Consider the following 22859-nt stretch of genomic DNA (forward strand, 5'->3'; position numbering starts at 1 on the left):
ATTCTGGCATTATCTGAGCTAAGACTCAACAATGGTTAGACCAAATAAGTTGGTGATAGTTTTGCATTTACTTTTCCTAAAATAATCTAAATATAAATCTCTGTAATATTACCTTCTTGGGAATTCCTCCACCACCTACTTACACCCCATAACCATAAATTCCATGAAGACTCTGATTGTTTTTAATCTTATATCTTGAATTAATTTTTTCTCTGTTGTAATACACCTGCAACAAACATTTTTAGGTTTATTTAATAGCCTGGTCAATAAATAATGACCAAAGAAGAGCAGTATAATTAAAAGACAAGACTTGTGAATTATCTTTTTCTTCACACTTACCATCATGAGTGGTCTTCAGATATACTCCATTTCATCTAAATAAAGTGGTTGACTTGCAACCTTCCTATCAGCAACAGTCAGTGTGATTGGAAATTAAAATGCTGAGCTGCTCAAAACCAATTTAGCTAAGTGAAAGGGGTGCCACAGCCTGGGAAAGTGGCCTTGGGATTATTAACTCTGTCAACCCAGAAGAAAAATTGACAAAACACTATTTCCATACTCAATTCTTAACAAGGTCCTTATGTCTGGCAATATATACTGAATGAATAGAATGAACTCAACTCTTTTGGACAAGGATCGCAGATTGGATAATGTAGATATCTACTGGTACAGCTTTAAGAAAAATGGAATATGATATTTTAATCATTGCTATAATTGTTGTATGATGATTGCCTAGAAAAGTACTATTATCATTATCTATGCAGTCAAAACAACAACTAGAGAGGTTATACTCAAGGTATTTATTATTGGATATTGTGAGTAAACAGTGTCTAGCTGTGCTCTTTGATGTGGTGCGTGGGGAAACTATTCCAATGGGAACCACGCAAGTGTTGGCGGCCATCCCAACAGGACTATGCATCCTTGCTTTACAATGATGTTATCATTACACTGATATTATCAGTGCATTCATTAGCAAGTAACTTGATATCTGAGCCAATTCTGGATAAGATTACTTAGATTACTAGAAGGCATTTCAGAATTTCTGCAAGAAGACAGTAAATTACAAAAAGTACAGAGGCAGAAATTGAGTAGGAAAAAGTCACCTAAATGACTCACCTTTACCTGTCTTTGTTGGGATGCAGGAGGAAAAAGACACTAACTTGCTAATTTATGATTTATTATATATAATAATTGACTACTTTTTAAGATTACATCCTTTTTTTTAAAGATTGGCAACTGAGATAACAACTGTTGCCAATCATCTTTTTTTTTTTCTCCTTCTCCCCAAATCCTATGAGTGCATAGTTGTATATCCTAGTTTTGAGTGCCTCTGGTTGTGCTATATGGGGCACTGCCTCAGCATGGCCTGATGAGCGGTGCCATGTCTGCACCCAGGATCCAAACCAGCAAAACCCCTGTGCCATCAGAGTGGAGGGCGCGAACTTAACCACTTGGCCATGGGGCCAGCCCCTAAGATCATGTTCTAAGTGCTCTGTTTTAAAGTTCTTCAGCTTGTTAATTTCTGCAGAGAAGCTGGATGAGATTTTGAGAAGAACTGCGTAGAATCTGTAGATCAATATGTGGAATATTGTCATTTTAATAGTATTAACTATTTTGACTCATGATCATGAGATGGCTTTCCATTACTCAGGTCTTCTTTAATCTCTTTCCAAGATGTTTTACAGTTTTCAGAGTATAAGTTTTGCCCTGCTTTTGTTAAATTAATTCCAAAGTATTTTTGATGTTATTGTAAATGGGATTGTATTTTTAATTTCTTTTTTAGATTGAGCAATGGCAGTGTGTAAAAATGCAGTTGATTTTGTATATTAATATTTTATCCAGCAGCCTTGCTGAACTCACGTATTACTTCTAACTGGATGTTACAGTTCAGGTGAAATAACTTTGTCATAGGAATTTTGTCATGATGCTGAAAGGCATTATGCTGCCTGAAACTGTGTTTTAAATGCTCCCTAATTACACATAAATATTTTATTTCTCTTTAGGTTAGGGGCAAAATAGCTAATAAATGTGAGAGACTGCCAGCCAGACCTGGGCTGTCACCAAAGAAGGTTGGGCAGCAGCTGAAGACTTGCAGCCACGGCCGCCTCCCCCACTGTCCGCAGAGGGTCTGTGGGAGAGATGAAGTCAGCCCTCGAACACGATGAGAGATGTCCGCTTAGAAAATGCTGTCCAGCCAGTGGCCTGACGTGTGCCTGCTCTGCCTAATGGGGGACACAGATGAGAAACTTTGAACAACTTTGAGTAAAGTTTGAGAAATTTTGTGCCAGTGCAGAGGGTTCTATAATACATGAGAAACTGTGATGCCCATTGAAGTATCTAGTTTAATCATAGCTCTGCTTGGGAAAAAAACCTACATAATAAAGCTGAAAACCATCTGGTTGACATTTTTAAGAGATCTTAAAGTGCAAACAAAATCCTACACCCAGAAACCCCCAAGCTTAATTCCTCAGAAATTGGAACAGCCCAGTAGCCTTCACTGCCTCTCCCACTGGGATTCTGAAGTTTCTCAGCCTTTTTGGCCCATTCTGAGTGTGGGTCTTGAGGACTCTGTTAGCCTGAGAATCTATCCTAAGGGGTTGATGACTGGCGGTTGGAATAAGTTCATCATTCCAAGGATGCACTGTTTTCTCCAACATTACCACTTATTTCAGTATCTTGAAGTCATCACTCCAGATTCATAACAGCTTTATTTTAATATTTTGACCATGTCAGCATTTATGCCAAAACTATCACTGAAATAAAAATATACTTGGGCATATTATTGGATGTAGAAATACATATTATTCAACTAATTTACTTCATAAGAAGGTATTTGATTGTTTAAAGTTTACACACATTTCACTTACTCATAAAGCCCAAGAATGGAGGCTAGACTATTCAAAAACAAAACCCAGCAAATGGTATCAATTTGGTAAAACATTCACTCAAGTCAGTAAAAAATACAAAAATCATAGGATAGGATGAATTGACTTATTTCAGTAGGTACTTCAATTTCAGCACTCATGGAAGGAAAATTATTGATTATCTTGGAGAACTTCTAGGATAAGAAAAGTGCCATTAGCTGTCTCTCCTTCCTACTGCTCTGGTAATGCACCAGCGCAAGATTATATTCATCGTCTTCTACGTAGGCTTCTACCTTCCCAGCTACTTAAAGACAGCGTTTGGATTGAAACATGTTTGAGGCCTCCCACAATCTCTGCACCCCCATTTTTTCTTGTGCTAATTTGAAAGAAAGTATTTGGATCCAATAAATGTTTAAGATAATAATAACATAATTATCATTATTATAACATTATAAAACAGATGTTAATAATACTCCAAATAATTAATTATGATTTGGAAAGTCACAATTTTCTAACATACTGTATGGTGCTTAGTCTTTGTGTATCTTATTAAAGGGTGCAAAATTCATAGCTAATTTTTATTACCCCTTACCTCCATGCGCTCTTCATTTTCTCCATATTATAACAGCTTTTTATATTTCTTACCTTCTTTTCTTTGTCACATACTGGGCAGATATCTCATTATTGTCTTCTAGTAAACTAAATTTTTATTGGGCTATGTTGATTCTAGAATGCGTCCCATTTATTTTATTTTTTATTTCAGTGCATATATTTTACGTTTCCAAGTTTCTGGTTTTGTTTATTTTGCATTCATTTTTCTCCTTTCATCCTTCCTGATTTGTTTCAAAATTTCCTGTTCTTTTAAAATGGAAGTTATACTTCTATTTCATTAAATTTCAAGTGTGCATGTGTATGTTGCAAGACTTTTCTTATCCACAATATAAATTCCACCTGTAACAAGTTCCTATTTCTATGGTAGTTTGGGGTTATTTTTTTTTTTAACATTAGACTCAACTATTTGGATCTCTCTCTCTGTGTCACGCAAATACACAGACAAACTCACTTACACATTATATTCTGTCTCCCACCATCTGTGCTTACCCTTTCTGTCTAGCAGCTTATAACTTCCTCTCAGCAGATATCTGGGGTTCAAACTCAAAACTGGTTCCCATGATTCATGACTTGAGTTGTGTTCCCCATTCAGATATTGTGGACATAGCAGGTCCACAGCCAGAAGACAGTTTGTCTTATTTCCTTTGCAGTAATACTGAGCCTTTCTCCTCAAATTCCTGACCTCAAAACTTCCCATTAAAAGCTTAACCACAGATATCAGTTTGATTAATATGTATTAGCCCTTTGCAAAAGGCAAAAGCCCACCACGTCCTCCGACATCACATAAAGGGTCTTGCTCCAGTTCATCTCTATCTCTGGGAAGCTGCTGCCCTCTGCCCCAGTGACAGAGCCTGTAGTTCAGATCCACCCATTCTGCAACATTTCACCTGTTTCAGATCTGCAGATATATTTAACTAGAGTTTCTTGTCACAGAAAACTTTTCTCCAAACGTGTAAATACACATGTATTTGATATGCATACTATTAGTCTTTGGGGTGTGTCTGGAGCAGAAATTGTTTAAGATTCTTCCACAAGTTGGTCCAAATTTATGCACTTTTTTTGTCGCATCTACAGTAATACGTCCTCCATCATCTTTTTGCTTGTTTGGGATCCCACAACCATGATGCTAAGTTTATCATCATTCTGGTGAGAATAAAGTAATATTTTATTGCTGTCTATGGATTAGGTATGGAAGTGATCATCTCCTCCCGTATTTGTTAGCCATTGGACTTCCCATTGCTGTGAATGTTCAAATCAACTGCTGATTTCCGGTCTACTTTGGTGCAAATGTTATTGAGTGCTTGCCATATTTAGGTTATTTCTGGAACGCAGTGAGTGGATCATTTGCTTAACAGAAGCAGGTCTGTGTTTGCAAGTATATCGAGAGTGGGATGACAATAGTGTACTCGTTAATATGGTGAAGTAGAACCACAAGGTGAAGTCTCCTTAGTGGTTTTGTGCTGATTTTTGAAACTTTTAAAATTAAAATTATTTTAATTCTTATTATAAAATATATTGTACACACAAGAGAATACATCTTATTAATATTTACACATTTAAAATAAAATGTAATAACCTGTGATCATCACATATATAGGAAATATACATCAGCAATCCATTCAAACCCCTGGTGGCCTCTTCCTACATTTCCCAGAGAGCTACATTTTTAAATTTGTTTCAGTCAATCCTTTGGTTTCTTTATAACCTTATCGTAAGTGTTTGTATCTTCAAATATGTGTGTGTCTCTTTTGAGCTTTATATTCAAAGAATCACACTGGAAGTGTTCTTTTGTCTTTCCTTTTCTTGCCTTTTGTCCTGGGATATGCTGATGTGCTGATGTTTATAAATCACTTAAAAGGATAATAACTTCTGTATAGTTTTATGTTGTTTAAACACAATCTACTCAGGTCTTTTTCCTCTAATTTTCTGCAATTACAAATAAGACTTCAATGAGTGTATCTGGACAAGTCTCCTTGTGAAAGTAGACATTGTTTTACAGTGAACACTTAAGACAAAAATAAATGATTGTAGAACCTTTACCAGGTAATTCCTGTTTATTTTTCAGTGATTGCACAGATTTATACTTCTACCCCCAATGCATCCGAGTTCACTGTGCTTCACATCATTGTCCAAACCTGGTCCGTTCGCTCACTTGAGTATTTGACAAAAAATAGCAAGTGTGGAATACTACCTAATGCTTTCATTTTCATTTCCATAATTATTAATTATACTCAGTGGTATTTGATATGTTTATTGGTCATCCACAATTTCTGTTACACTATTGTTCATTCCTTTTGCACACTTTTTTTCTAGTGGGTTGTTTGCCTTTGTTTTGATGGTTCCTAAAGATTTCATATATATTTGCTTGCTGATTCAGTCACTCATCCACCTGTCTAGGTGACCTTTCCCTTTGAATGGCTCTTAAACATCTCCGACATCATAAGTCCAAACCTGTATCCTGATCCCCCATCCCATACTGCCCCAGCACCTCCTTCCTCAGTACTTTGAATGGCAGTGACTTTTTTCAGCGCCTCAAGCCCAAAGCTTTGAGGTCACCCATAAGGGTTCTCACTGCACACACTCTGTGTCCCGTCCACCAGGTTTTCTGTTGGTTCTACCTCCAAACACACCCAGAATCTGGTGACTTCTCAGCACCTCCACAGCTACCACTCTGCTCTGAGCTGCCCATAACTTTCACTCAATTTTCTGAAATGTTTGCCTAATCTCCCTTCTTCAGTCCATGTCCCTCAGCAACCTACCCTCAACAGAGTAGCCCGAGTCCTATGTGAGAGTCAGATCATGGCACTCCCCAGCTCAAAGCCCTGCAACAGCTTCCCAGCAACCTTGGAGCCAAAGCCATGGTCCCCATGAAGGCCTCCAGGACCCTACCAGTGTAGGTCCTACTTACCCTCTGACCTCATCTCTCACTGCTCTCACCTTATCCTCTTCCTTCCAACCAAACAGGCATCCATGTGATTCTAGAACACACTGTCCACAGTCATGCCTGAGGGCTGGTGCACTTGGAGGTTCCTCTTACTAGACTGCTCTTTCTCCAAGAATCTATGGGGTGAATTCCCTCATTTCTTTCCAGTCTGTGCTCCAAAGGTAGCTACTCAGTGGGGCCTAGCATGAGCTCCCCACTATCACCCCCGTCACTCTTGATGGGCCTCACTTTTGTCCCACTTTTCCTTTCACTGTAGCACTGATGATCTTCTAGCATACAATAGAATTTACCTATTTATAATGTTTACGTTTAGTATCTGCCTTTCCCACACACACATGCACTCAACCTAAAATATAATGCACCCATAAGCATTTTTGTCTTTGTTCTTCACTGATGCATCCAAAGTGCTGAGGACATTGCTTGCCATATTGTACTTGCATTCAACTGGGTAGATACTAGTTGAGGGATAAATAAAAGTCACGTATATAGAGGAGCACACACAAGTGTATATGGTGATGAGTATAGGAAACTCGGGATCCAACTACTTAGGAATAAATTCGGACAACATTGACAGGCTCTCCCATTTGCTGTATTTTTGGGAAAATAACTGAAGCTTTTAGTTTCCTTATTGCAAAATTGAGCATAAAATATATCAGTGTTGCCACGGAATAGCCAGATGAGACCATAATTATTTTGTTTTGTAAGGCATTCTTTTGAGAAAGTTTAGAATTTTCTCTTTACCTTTCATAGTCTTAAACTTTACAAATATGCCCATGTGTAGATTTTTTTTACTATATTATGTTTGGCATTGCATATCAATTTTGAGGGGGAAATATAATCTTGCTTCAAATGGGAAAAAAATTTCATTATTTCTTCAAATATCTCCTCCTGTGTATTTACTTATTTACTTTATTTTGGTGATGCTTATTATGTTAAAGCAATTTGTTTACCTGGATGTTGTCTGAGAGGGTTACACTGTGTGACAATTCAGCAGAATAATCAGTAACTGGTTATGTCTGTTCTGTTAATTAGCACTTTTTTTAGTTATATATTCTTTAACAATTAATTTTTGTATGTAGCATTTTCATCCAGTTTTTCTTATACTTTTTTTCCCTTTGTGTTTCTTATAAAATCTTCATCCTTAACTTCCAGAACCTGTTTACTGTTTGTTTTAAATTTTACTTTATGGTAAATTAATCATTTTTTATATGGCAGAAGACTTTTGTTTTACTTTATTTTTAGTTTGTTTTTCTCAGATATCTCTTAATTCCCCAGATATATTGCCTAACATTCCTGTAAATGTATTTCTGTGACTAAATATTAAATGCAGGCCACAATTTATGTCCCTTCTACCATATGTCTTCAGTCATATCCTACAAGTTTGAAAAGTATCTCCTTCTTTTTCATACATCTTGATATATTTCTTTTTACATCTTCCTAAACCTATAGCAATTTAGAAGACTTGTTCTCAATTTCTAAGTGCAGAATTCTTTCTTATTTTTTCCTTATAAATATTCAATTTATTTTAACTTATTTAAGGGTTGTAATCAATAGTCACTTAATAAATTGTGTATTTGTATAGCTGAGTTACTCAAAATCTTTACATCTTTCGTTTTTTTTTTTTTTGCTCTATGAAGAAATTCGCTTTAACACGTACAACTTTAAGACTTTGCATACGTTACAACAGTGCATTAGGGATACAAGCTATAAAACACTTCCCATTCCTTTGGATTTTGCATATGATGGGTTTGCATCAGTCACTGCAGGTAGATTGAGCAAGCTTTGTTTTTGTGTTTGTTTTTTAAACATGCATTCAACTAGATGTGATTCTGAATAGATTAATACTCTGTTTTTATCATTATAGTTAGCTAAAAAATTGCCAGGCAGCCCACAAAACAGGATTTGCTGTAAGAACAACCCAGAGTCAGCTGGAGACTCATGGCGCTGGGACCTGCCGGGCGGGCCGCAGGAGTGCTAGCTAAGTGTCAGAGCATTAGGAAGAAAGTCCGGGCTGGAGGCGCCAGGCCTGCAGCACCAGCTGTGGAACCTCCATTATGTGACCGCACAGCTCCATCCTCAAACATCGCAGGGTGATCACCACTGAGGGGGCACGTAGCTGTAGGTGGGTGTTCCGGGGGCCTGATATGTGGGCACCTTGACTCGGTGAGGGGTGACAGGAGTTGAGGAGTGGGCAGTCAGCAGGGTACCTGCTGACATCGCCATAGTGGTCCCAGCCACCATGCCCATGGTGACCCCGTTGCCTGTAGGTGGAGGGATAGGTGCAGGGTACACCGTCGCCGGCATGCCATTGGGCTGCACCACCGTGGTGTGGTGTATGACGTGAGGAGGTGCTGCGTACAGGGGTTGTGTGCAGTATGTGCCTTGCTGTGCGTATGGGCTCTGCTGGGGGTAGGCACTTCGCACGGGGTACACGGCGGTCTGGTAGGGGTTGGGGGAGGAGGAGTATGGTGGCACTGCCCCACTGGTGGGGGAACAGGACACTTTGTAAGGTGTGCCAGGAGTGTAACCTGTTTGGAAGGTGGGGTTCGTTCCAGTGTACATGTTGGGGGAGTAGGCGGGAGCCGCTGCTGTGTAGCCCGTGGGGAAACCAGCTGGATAACCAATTCCTTTGGCATTTGCATAGGGAACCCCAGAGGAACCAGGGCTATAAATAGGATTCATGATTTCAAGAACATGACATCCACAACCAAGGCTAAGACAGGAGTCCAGATCAGCGCTGTCCAACAGCACTTTCTGCAGCGATGAAGCTCTTCTCCATGTGGGCCGTCCGATAAGCACCCATCAGCTAAAGTAACAATCGCTCCCCGCGCCGCGGCGGGCGGCCTGGGCCTCGCTGACCAGCTCGCCGGCGGGGGGAGCGCCGCGAGGCCTGCTCCAATGCGGGGCCCGAGCCGCCAGGGCCAGTCTCCGCCGCCGCCGCCGCCGCGGGCCTCTCCCCTGCTCCGCGCCCGGCCTGCCTCTCCGCAGCCCGCGCGACCCGCCCACGCTGCTACATCTTTTGTTTTTATATATTCTTTGATATTTTTGTTTTTCTCCCAACATTGGAGTATGAAAATTATTTTATAAATGAATAAGTTGAAAGACTTATATACAGTCAATGCTCATATTTCTATCTTCATTTAACTGTTTTTTATTTATCACATAACTATATATTTATGAATGCCTTTCTCCATTTAGTCCATTTTATTTATTTTATTTGTTTCAAAGTGAATTTCAGACACTGGTACACTTTAGCCCCTGAACATCTGAGGATAGATATATAATATTAACTAATTAGAGTTGTTTGCTTATTTTTAAATTTTATTTCTATATTTTCAATTAAAAAAATTGGTATGTGAAACTACATATGCTATATTTTTACTTAAATACAGTCAGATACACAAATTTAAATGTACCACTCAATGAATTCTGGCAAATGCATACACCCACGTAGTGTGTTGAATTTATCCTGCAGAAAATTTCTTCCTCCTACGCCCATTCCCGTTAATCCTTGCCCCAAACCCCAGAAGTTTCCACATTGTTCTGACTTTTTACCACCTTGGATTAGTTTGTTTTCTGGGCGTTTATACTAGTGGAGTTCTATGGCATCCAGTTTTGAGTAAGAGTTCTGTCATTCTACATGTTTTTGAGATTCACCCATGTTGTTTGTATAAATACTTGATTTGTTGTTGTTGTTTAATTTAAACTCTTTTCTTTTGAGAGGTAATCTTAGATTCATATGCTATTGTAAGATATAATGCAGAGAGATACTAAGTAACTTTTACCCATCTTTCCTCAAGGATGACATCTTATAAAACTAAAGTACAATAATTATAACCAGCACAGAGACATTGATAAAATTTCTCAATATTTCTCAGATTTTCCTAGTTTTACTTTTCTCGAAAGTATGTGTGTGGGTGTGTGCGTTTAGTTCTATGTAAGTTTATTATGAATGTAGGTTAGAGTGTCCTCCACTGCGGTCAAGATACAGATCAGGTTCATTACCATGAGAGTCCATCAGTTTGCCATTTACTGCCACACCAACACACCCTCCCCTAATTCGTGGAAATCATTAATTTATTCTCAACTCTATAATTCCATCATGAATTACATGAATTTATGTATATTACATAAATATTATATGAGAGGAGTTTTATACACTATATAATTTTTCAGGATTGGCTTTTTTTCACTGAGCATACTTGTCTGGAGATTCATTCAAGTCATTGAATGTAACAATTCCAAAAACTTAGACCATTTTTAATTAATTTGTTTTTATGTTGGAAATGGAAACATCTTGTATATTTTTTAACACTAGAAAAGAGGGGACTGGTGAAAGAGAAAGTTGACAAATATAAAGTTATTACCATGCAATCTTTAGTTGAAATTATTCTGTTTAATATAATAAATTTATATAATAAATTTAAAAATCTCAAACTACACTTCCACATACTAAACTTTTGAGGTGGAATGAAAATAGTTAATAAGAGAAATTTTATAGGAGCTAATGTCTGCATAAAAAAAAACCTTAAATAAACAACCTAACCTTGAAGTTTCCAAAGAACTAGTAAAAGAATAAATTAAGTCCTAAGTTTGTAGTAGAAATAAATAAAACTGAGACTAAAAACAATAAAAGAGATCAATTAAACTGAGAAATGCTTTTTTTTAAAGGTAAACAAAATTGGCGAAAATTTGGCTGGACTAATCAAGAAAAAAAAAGAGGGGTCAAAAAATACAATCAAAAATGAAAGATTACACATTACAAATGATACCACAGAAATAAAAAAGCACATTACATATTATTATGAACAACTATATGCTAACAATTTAGATGATCTGGAAGAAATGGATGAATTTCTAGAAATGTAAAATCTACCAAGACTGTCATGAGGAAACAGAAATGATATCTACATATACAATGTAATATTATTCAGCCATAAAAAAGAGTGAAATCTTGCCATTTGTGACCATGTTGTTGGACCCTGAGAACATTATGCTAAATACAATAAGTCAGACAGAGAAAGACAAATACTGTAGGATCTCTCTTATATGTGGAATATATCTATACAAACACACACTATTTATACACACTATGAACTATACACCATGTATATACTCTATAATATGTATGCTAGATATGTATGCTATATACTATAGAAAGATCGATCGATAGATAGATACAAGCTCATGGATACAGAGACCAGACTGGTGGTTGCCAGGGGTGGGAGGAAGGAGATGGGAGAAATAGTTAAATTGCTGTTTGTTTTTGTCTCGTTTAAATGAATTGAACAAAAAAGTAGAAATAAAAAGAAGTAGAAAATCCAAACAGACTAATATCAAGGAATAAGATTGAATTAGTAATCAAAAATCCTCCAACAAATGAAAGTCCAGGATCAGATGGCTTCACTTGTGAATCTGACTAAACAATTAAAGAAGAATTAACACCAATCCTTCTTAAACTGTTTCAAAAAACGGAAGAGAAAGGAGCACTTCCGAACTCATTTTATAAGACCAGACTTATCCTGATAGCAAAGCCCAATTAGGACACTAGAAGAAAAGAAAATTACAGGCTAATATTGCTGATAAACATAGATGCAAAAAGTCTCAAACAAAAATTAGCAAACTGAATTCAACAGCATATTAAGAGGATCATATACCATAATCAAGCAGGACATATCCCTGCGATGAAAGGATGTTTCAATATGTGTAAATCAATAAATGAGACATTAACAAAATGAAGAATTAAAATCATACAATCATTCCCACAGCTAACATCATACTCAACAGAAAAAGCTGAACACTTTCTCTCTGAGATTAAGAACAAGACAAGGGTGCCACTCTTGCCACTTCTAATTAACATAGTACTAAAATCCTAGCCAAAGAAATTAGGAAAGAAAAATAAATAAAAGGCATCTGAATAAGAAAGGATGAAGTAAAATTTTCTCTGTTTGTAGTTGACATGATCTTACATATAGTAAACCCTAAAGACTCCACAAAAAACTGTTAAAACCAATAAATGAATTCAATAAACTTGCAGGATATAAAATTAATATGCAAAAATAAGTTACATTTCTATACACTAACAATACACTACCTGAAAAAGAAATTAAGATCTCATTTACAATAGCATCAAAAAGAATAAAATATTTAGGAATAAATTTACTAAAGGAGGTGAAAATCTGTACACTGAAAACTATGAAATATTGGTAAAAGAAACTGAAGAAGACTCAAATAAGCTGAAAGGTATCTTGTGCTCAAGCATGGAAAGAATCGATGCTGTTATAATGTTCATTATACCCTAAATGATCTACAGATTCCAAGCAATGCTTATCAACATCCAATGGCATTTTTCCAAGAAATAGAAAAAAATCTTAAAACTTGCATGGAACCCATAAGACCCCAAATAGCTACAGCAATCTTGATCAAGAACAAAGCTGATTTCAAGCTGTGTTACAAAGATATAGTAATCAAAACCATATGGTAATGGCATAAAAAAGACATAGGCCACTAAAAACGAAAAAAGAGAACAGAAATAAACCTGACTAACATTTTTACAAAGGCGCTAAGAAGGGGCTGGCTCCATGGCCGAGTCATTAAGCTTTGCCAGCTCAGGGTTCTGCCAGTTCGGATCCTGGTTGTAGACCTAGCACCACTCCTCAGGCCATGCTGAGGTGGCGGCCCACACAGCACAACCAGGGGACCTACAACTAGAGTACACAACTATGTACTGGGGGCTTTGGGGAGAAGAAAAAAGAAGATTGGCCACAGATGTTAGCTCAGGTGCCAATCTTTGAAAAAAAAAGGCACTAAGAATACACAGTGGCGAAGGGATTGTCACTTCAATAAATGATGTTGAGAAAACACAATATCTGCATGTAAAAGAATGAAATTAGACTCCATATTATACCATGTACAAAAATCAACTCAAAATGGATTAAAGACTTACAAGTAAGACTTGAAGCTAACAACTTTTAGATGAAAACAGAGAAAAACTCCTTGACATTGTTCTTGGCCATGACCTTGTGGTTTTGACACAAAAAGTATAGGCAAAAACAGAAAAATATAAACAAATGGAACTACATCAAAGTGAAAAGTTTCTGCATGGCAAAAGAAACAATCAACAAATAAAAAGGTAATCTATTGAATGGGAGAAAATATTTGTGAATCATACATACCGGAAGAGATTACTATCCAAAATATATAAGAAGCTCATACAACTCAAAAGTTAAGTAAATAAATAAATAACCTGATTAAAAAACACTCAAAAGACATAAATAGACATTTTTCCAAGGAAGATACACAAAAGGCCAACAGACATGTGAAAAGATGCTCAATTTCACCAATCATAGGGAAAATGAAAGTCCAAACCACAATTAGACATCACCTCAAATCTGTTAAGATGGCTACTATCAAAAAGTCCAAATACATCATATGGGTGAAGATCTAGAGAAAGGTGACCACTTGAACACTGTTGCTGGGAATGTAATTGATCAGCCGTTATGGGAAACACTATGAAGTTTCCTTAAAAAATTAAAAATGCAACTACTAGGGGCCAGCCCAGTGGTGCCGCAGTTAAGTTCACATGTTCTGCTTCAGCGGCTTGCGGTTTGCCAGATAGGATCCCAGTTGCGGACCTATACATTGCTTGTCAAGCCGTGCTGTGGCAGGTGTCCCACATATAAAGTAGAGGAAGATGGGTATGGATGTTAGCTCAGGGCCAGTCTTCCTCAGCAAAAAGAGGAAGATCGGCAGTAGTTAGCTCAGGGGTAATCTTCCTCAAAAGAAAAAAATCATTAAAACTCAAAAAAGTAGCACAAATCTCCCTGGTAATGGTAAATGGATAGCCATAGTTAAATCTGCAATATGGTAATAGTGGTGTATAACTCACAACTCTAGTTTACAAGGTAAAAAAGTCAACATGGCAAAAATAACCAAAAATTCAATAATCTGTCATTAGTTACACAATACTAAAAAAATTTCAATTGTAGCAGCAAAAATCTAAAATTTGAGGAGGAGAAGAAACCAAAATATAAAGAATGTAAAATATATTGATGTTAAATTGTTAACAGTTCAAAACAGGATGTTATAAGTTTAAGGTATTTTATGTAAGCCTCATGGTAATCACAAAGAAAAATCTCATAGTAATTCTTCAAAAGAACATGATAAAAAGTCAAAGCATACAGTTACCAAAAACCTGAAAACACAGAAAAAGGACAGCAGGAAAAGGAAGAGAAACAAGGAACAATGGATATATAAAACAGCCAGAAAACAATTAATAAAATAGCAATAGTAAGTCCTACCTATATATAATTACTTAAAATTTAATATAAATTAAACTCTTCAATCAAAAGATAAAGAAAGGGTGAATGGATAAAAACAAGACCCAGTGATATGCTGCCTACAAAACACTCATCATAATTTTAAGGACACACATAGGCTGAGAGTGAAGGGATGAGAAAAGACATTTCAGCAAAAGTTAAACAAAAAAAGAAGTGGTAGCTATACTTATCACAGACAAAATAGACTTTAAACTAAACATGATCAAAAGAGATAAGATTATTACATAATGATAAAGGGATCAACACATCAAGAAGATAGAACAATTGTAAATATTTATGCACCCAAGATCTGAGTAGCTAAATATATAAAACAAAAACTAACAGACCTAAAAAGAGAAAGAAATAGCAATACAATAATTATTGGGGACTCTAATACCACATTCTCAACAACAGATGGATCATTCAGACAGAATCAATAAGAAAACAGTAAATTTGAGCAACAGTATAGATCAAATGGACCTAACAAACATATAATGAACATTCTGTCCAGCAACAGCAGAATACACATTTTCTCAAGCTCACGTGAAATATTTTTCAACATATCATATGTTAGGCCACAAAATAAGTCATAGTAAATTTAGGAAGATTGCAATCATCCAACTATCTTCTCTGACCACAATGGCAAGAAACCAGCAATCAAAACAAGAGGAAAACTGGAAAATCCAAAATCCCATGGAAGTTAGATAACATTATCCTGAAGAACCAATGGATCAAAAAAGAAATCAAAGAGGAAATAAGAAAGTTTCTTGAGACAAATGAAAATGGAAACACAACATACCAGAATTTATGGGAAGCAGCAAAAAGAGTTCTAAGAGGGAACTTCAAAGCAATGAGCCCCTACATTAAGAAGCAAGAAAGATCCCAAATAAATGACCTAATTCTACATCTTTAGGAACAAGAAAAAGAACAAATTGAGCCCAAAGTTAGCAGAAAAAAAGAAAATCATAAAGATTAGAGCAGAAATAAATTAAAGAGGACAGAAAAACAATACAAAAGATTAACCAAACTGAGTTGATTCTTTAAAAAGATAAACAAGCTCTTAGCTAGATTAACCAAAGAGAAAAGAGAAAGAACCCAAATCAAGAAAATTATACATTAGAAAGGAGTTAGCCTAGATTCACCAAGAAAAAAAAGGCTCAGATAACGAAAATCAGAATTAAAAGAGAAGACGTTACAACTGATACCACAGACATTCAAAGGATCAAAACAGGCTACTATGAATATCTATATGTCAACAAACTGGACAACCTAGAAGAAATTAAAAAAAAAATTCTTAGAAACAACTTACCAAGAACAAATCAGGAAGAATTAAAAAATATGAATAAACCAATTACTAGTGAGGACATTGAACCAGTAATCAAAAATCTCCCAGCAAAGAAAAGCCCAGGATCAGATAGTTTCACTGGTGAATGGTACCAAACTTTAAAAAAGTCCTTCTCAAATTCTTCCCCAAAACTGAAGAGAAGTAAACACTCTCAAACTCATTTTACAAGGTCAACATTAACCTGATACCAAAACCAGAAATAGATATTACTAGAAAAGAAAATTACAAGCCAATATCCCTGATGAATATCGATGCACGAATTATCAATAAAATACTAGTAAACTGAATCCAGCAGCGCATTAAAAAGATCATTCACCGTGTTAAAGTTGGGTTTACCGCTGGGATGCAAGAGCGTTTCAACATATGCAAATCAATCAATGTGGTGCATCACATTAATAGAATGAAAGAAAAGAATCCTGTAATCATCTCAATAGACACAGAAAAAGCATTTGACAAAATTTAGCATCCATTCATAATAAAAACTCAACAATTTAAACATGGAACATATCTGAACATATTAAAGGCCATATATGACAAGTCCACAGCTAACATCATACTCAATAGCAAAAGGGTGAAAGATTTTTCTCTAAGATTAGAAACAGGACCAGAGTGCTCACTCTCACCACTCCTATTCAACAGAGTACTGGAAATCCTAGCTAGAGCAATCAGGCAAGAAGAAGACACAAAAATTATCAGAATTGGAAAGAACGAAATAAAATTGTTCCTAGTAGCAGATGACATGATCTTATATAGAGAATATTTTAAAGATCCAACCAAAAATCTGTTAAATCTAATCAATACATTGAGTAAAGTTATAGGATACAAAGTTAATATACAAAAATCAGTAGCATTTCTTACACAAACAGTAAAATTTCTGAAAAAGAAATAAAGACATTGATCCAATTCACAATAGCATCAAAAACAATAAAATACTCAAGAACAAATTTAACTAAGGAGGTGAAAGATCTCTGCTGAAAACTACAAAACATTGATGAAGGAAATCAAAGAATGCAAGTGGAAAAGTATTCTGTGTTCATGAATTGGAAGAATTAATATTGTTAAAATGTCAACATTATCAAAAGCTATCTATAGATTCAGTGGAATCACTATCAAGTTTCTAATGGCGATTTTTACAGAAATAGAAATAATACTCCTAAAGTTTACATGGAATGACCAAAGACCCCAAATAGCCAAAGAAATTCTGAGAAAGAAGAACAAAGCTGGAAGAATCTCAGTTCCAGATTTCAAGATATAGTATAAAGCTATCGTCACCAAAATATTACAATACTGGCATAAAAACAGACGAGTAGAAGAGCTTTGAGAGCCCAGAATACACCCAAGCTTGTGTGGTCAACTAATATCTGACAAGGGAGCTGAGAATGCTCCATGGTGAAAAGACAGTCTCCTCAATCAATGGTGCTGGGATGATTGCATATTCACATTTAAAAGAATGGAACTGAGCTCATGTCTTACACCACTTGCAAAAATTAACTTGAAATGGATTAGGCTTAAATGTAGGACCTGAAACAATGAAATTCCTAGAAGAAAACTTAGGAATAAATCTCCTTGACACGGATCTTGCAATAAACTTTTGTATATGGATTTTTTTGACGCATAAAGCACAGGAACAAAATAAAAAATAAACAAGTGGGACTGCATCAAACAAAAAAGCTTTTGCATGGCAAAAGAAACCATCAACCAAGTGAAAAGACAACACTTGGAATTGGAAAAAATATTTGCAAACCATGTATCTGATAAAGCATTAATATCCAAAACATAAAAACTCATACAACTCAGTGGCAACAAACAATGAAATTAAAAAGTGGGCAAGGGATCTGAATAAACATTTGTCCCAAGAAGATATACGAAAGGCCAACGTACATAAAAATATGCTGAACCTCACTTGATATTAGGAAAATGCAAAGGAAAATCACAAGGAGATATTATCTCATGCCTGTCAGAATGACCGTGGTCAAAAAGACAACAGTTAAGAGATACTGACCTGGATGTGGAGAAAAAGGAATGCCTGTGCCCTGTTGGTGAGATTGTAAATTGGTACAGTCGCTGTGAAAAACAGTATGGAGGAGTCTCAAAAATTAAAAATAGAACTACATTATAATTCAGCAATTTCACTTTTGATAATATATCCAGAAGAATAAAAGCATAAACCCAAAGTTAAAATAATACTCCGAAGTAACCCCATTGTTAGCCTCCAATATGGTTCTTTTTGCTTATCATCACCTAGAATATCAATACAGATTACAAGATATCCTGCTAAAACTGTATGCTAATTAGTTTCATATTTGGAGATGTCTTATAAATGTCATGGCAATAAAATATTCTTTTATATTTTGATTTTAATACTCAACTTCAAGTCTGTGTTCTTTGTTTAGGTTCATTAATGCTGCTCTGTTTGTGATTATCAATTTTATAGAATATTCCATTGCACGTTTTGCACTATTCCTTGTATTAAACTAAAAAGTCGAATCTAGTACACAGGGTATCAAGTCTTGAGGCACATTTTTCCCCAAAATAGTTCTCTCCAATTTACACAAACTCCAGCAGTGTTAGAATTTTAATTGTTGCCAAAGTAATGTGTGGGCATACTTGAATCCCTCCTTGTTTGTTCACATTTGCATCACCTTGACCTCTAGTGAGCTTGACATGCTTTTGAAATGTCTGCTAACATTTTGATCTTCCTCTTCTGTGAATTGCATGTTGGTATCCATTTCTCTTTTCCTATTTATTTAGTTATTCATCTTTCCCTATTGAATTTTTTGGAGTTTTAAAAGGCTTGTTCTTTATACCAACCCTTTTTCCATCACGTATGTTGTCTATATTTTCTTCTGATATGTCTTTTGTGTTTTGACTTTGAATATGTTGTCTTAGTTGTTATTGCTGCTGATTGCAATAATTATGTTAATATGCACTTAAATATTGAGGGAAAACCTCCTCATCTTCAGCTCTCTGCCGGCACCATGAAGCCCATCATAAACATCACTCGGCCTACCTGGGACAGACACCATGACCTGAAAAAGAGATGGTGGTGGGGAGGGGGTGAGACGGGAAATGGAGTCCAGTTGTGTTACTAAGCCCCGACTTCTGAACCAGTCTTCTCTGTAGGGATTTTAATTCAACTTGGCAGTTTGGGCTCATTCATGCCCCTCTTCTCACTGGTCACACTCTGGCATACTGCCGTATGAGGTTCACTCTGGGTGGAAGGTCCTTCTTTAGGTTTAGAATGACAGTTCTTCCATCCTGGGAAAAAATGAAGCCTATTAAAGGAAAATGCCACAGATGAAATTATTTTTGTGGCAAAAAGAGGGGAGATCATGCATGCATGCGTGAATACCTGCTAATGTACTCCATTCACGTGTCGAGATTCTGCCCAAATCTGAGCCCTTTTCTTGAACTAAGTGCTATGGACTGGATATCTGTATCCCCTCAAATGAATATGTTGAAATCTTAGCTGTCAGTATAATGCTATTGGGAGACACCAGGCACTTTTGTAGATGATTATGTCATAAGGAGGCAACTCTTGAAAGGGATTAATGTTGTTGTAAATGAGATGCCAGAAAGCTCCCTTACTGCTTCCACCATGTGAGGACACAACAAGACTATGGTCATCGATGAACCCTCACCAGACGTCTGATCTGCATGACCTGATCTTGTAGTTTTAGCACCCAGAACCGTGAGAAGTAAATTTTTGTTTTCTAAGCCACCCAGTCTGCAAATTCTTGTTATAGCAGCTGAATGGACTTACACCAAGGAAAGTATCCTTTGAGAGGTTGGAAAAGATCACAGCCCCCAGTACAAGGTAGACGTGCAGACATGGAAACTGTGGAATGCAGAAATTATGCAATGTCGACAATTTGCTGCTTTGGGGCCTACTGTAGAAACAGTTCAGAGCTGGGAATGTCTGGGTCATAAGGAGAAGGTCTCTCTGATCGCTCACCAGGGGAAGCTGGTGATAACGGCCCCAAATATGCCAGAACACTAGACAAGTTCTTTCCTATGCTAAGGAAGGAGAAGTCACCACAAACCTGGAAACTATTCAGTGTATACTCCAGCACAGCTCCAAATCCAAATCTTGTCTATGGTCTTGTTTCACTCTTCCTCAAAGCTTCTCTGAAGAACAAAAGGTTCCCTCAAGTTTTGAGGGGAGGGTGAAAGCAGGGTGGTAAGCATCTTGTATAAGCTTCTCTCCCATAATCAACTTAAAAACTAGTCTCAGAAACACACCCAAACAGAGACAGTGGAGAAGGCAGACCCTAACCCCCCACACAGGCTCTCTGACCTCACGTAGCAGCTTAAAATCTGGTTGTCCTGGCCTCTCTCACATCACAGGACAAAGATAGTATGATAACAAGCAGGAGACACTGCTTCAAAGTCCATTCTGCAGACTGCAACTCCATCTTCCTTATAATCTGGCTATGAAATCAACTAAGGCATAATGGGAAGTGGGGGAGAAAGGTGATACATAGGTGGGGGGATGTTCCTGTTGTTGGATCTTTGCAAGCCAGCTGTTCCAGTCTGGTTCAAGCTTGCTATAAGCAGAGTATTCAGTCGGCAACCATATCCACCTGCACAATCTTCTGGGCCACCCCTTGCCAGACCCCTTCCCTCCCATCCCCCAGGGACTTAGTGGAGGGCTCTCACTTTTCCATACAAACGTGGCCCTTCTGCCTCAGGAAGTCATTGACTGTGCCCCTCTTCCATGAAAGAATGAATTGTACACAGCAACTGCTCAGCCTTCTCTTGAAGGATGTGAAAACACCACAGAGGACAAGCAAAGGAAACAGAGGGAGGTGTGAACTTTATGTGACTCCTTATGACAGGCCTGCTTCCCCTTGGCTGGCGAACTCTCCTATATGTGCTCCATTTAAAAATGATGTGATATTAAACATGGCAAATCACAGAGAATCAATGTTAAAACTAATGCCAACAGTTAAAACATCCAATGACGTAGCAGGATGTCAAACTAACGTGCAAAAGTCAGTAGCTTTCATGTAACAAACAGTAGCCACAGCATATAATAGATGAGTAGACCTTATTTACAATAGAAATAAGGAAAGATAAACTAAAAAAGGTTACCAAGAAATGACCTGGACCTCTATGCACAAAAGTACAAAATAACCTATAAATGCATAACAAACACAGAGACAAGATGGTCCTCTCTGCTAAGTTCAGCCATAAAACCTGGACAACCATAAAAGAAGAAATTTAGTGAGAACTCTGAAAGGTGGTAAGAAGAAGGCAAACTGACTTGGGACTTCAGGACTGGAGGAACAACACAGTGACAGGGTGTCTTACCCCCCAACTTTAGAAGGAGACCCAGATTCAGTAATCTCAGATCCTGACCTGCCAACAGAACTCAGCCCAGGTAGGCTTGTCCTCCTCCAGATGTAATGAGTCTTAGGAACTGTTCTGAATTAGCACAGCAACACTCCCAAGGGGGTCTTTGGAAAGTGTCACTAACAAAGGAAACAAAGAGAAGATTCTCCTTCCCTGTCACCCATGAGACTTTCCTCCTTTCCCTGGAGGTACCAAGCCTGCTGGGCAGCAGCAAGAGGCACTTTGCCCACTGGAGGGGACAAAATGACTTCCTCCTAGGTTTTTAGGTTCTGTGGCTGCTCTGCAGATTAAGTTTGCGTGAGACAAATTAACAAAAGAAAATAAATTGATTACACAGTAATTTAACTATGGCTTGAATTTCATAAAATATGAGACTCAAGAAGGTAGCCAGATGACTCAGATTTTTTTCAATTTTTACCAATTTATTAAAGTAATGTTTCTCTAATAAACACTAACCGCCACTTGAGTGAGATTCATAATCATTCTTGTGATTGTGTTCAAAATTAGAGACAGTTTACTTACCCCTACTGCTGTGAATAAAATCAATTTTGTCAGTGCTGTTGGCACGTCATAACTGAAAATTCCGTAAAGTTGAGATTTGGGCCTACAAAATGCTATTTAAGAGAGCAGGTAGGTCTTGACGGTAAAGACAGCATCAAAAGCTTCATCCAGGCAGTTTGCTGTGACAAAACTTCAATGCTATCGTACGTCACCTGGGATTTCTTCAAGGTCTTTTTCATTCCTCTGAGAAATGATGATTCACTTCCATCCTGCTCTGTGTGCTGCCAGCACTTTTTCTTTAATTCACTGGAAGACCAAGACCCCTCTGAAATTTCTCCAGTCATAACTACATTTGAATGTAAAAGCAGCCCACTAAAAGGTGAGGCAAGACAAGTCACTGGGATAACTCCAGCATGGGGTCCATCTTTTGTGACAGCTCCAGCTGGAAAGTGCACATGGATGTCTGTGTTGTTAAGATCAAAACTTCCAGAAACACAGGGCAGATGGTATTTCTCGGCATTGCTGCAGAGCCTGCTAATAGCAAGATGGGCAGACTCTTCTCATGATATCCCCTAGCTGAGCAGTTAGAGTTAAATGACCTTCACCATCCTTTCAACTTGCCTCCACAAATATGATTTCTCCACCTAAAGGAGACCAAGCCAAACTTATTGCCATTCCTGGTTGACTCAAATGCCCATTTTATCTATCTGGAGCCCAAAGATGTCTTTTGGAGCATAGAAATCAATCAAAGTTGGCGTTTCAGGTGGTAGGGCCAAGTAAGTGCTGTCATTGATAGATTCAGATTTTGCGTCTTCTAAGATGTTTTCTCTGTAAATTTCTTTCTCATTCACATCAAAATGGTCCAACTTGACTTCCTTATATTGTTCTTTTCCCACCTTCACAGCAACAGCTGGGCAAAT

General features: G+C 37.2%; 1 protein-coding gene across 1 annotated transcript; it reads right to left on the reverse strand.

Moving 5' to 3' along the window:
• Window positions 1-8514: 8514 nt before the first annotated feature.
• On the reverse strand, window positions 8515-9102 carry LOC139042857 (myelin-associated neurite-outgrowth inhibitor-like). The gene has a single exon (XM_070503427.1). It carries the CDS (start codon window positions 9100-9102, stop codon window positions 8515-8517), a length of 588 nt encoding a protein of 195 aa, XP_070359528.1.
• Between the last annotated feature and the right edge of the window lie 13757 nt (window positions 9103-22859).

Source organism: Equus asinus, unplaced genomic scaffold, assembly GCF_041296235.1.
Source record: "Equus asinus isolate D_3611 breed Donkey unplaced genomic scaffold, EquAss-T2T_v2 contig_1, whole genome shotgun sequence".
Classification (NCBI taxonomy): Eukaryota; Metazoa; Chordata; class Mammalia; order Perissodactyla; family Equidae; genus Equus; species Equus asinus.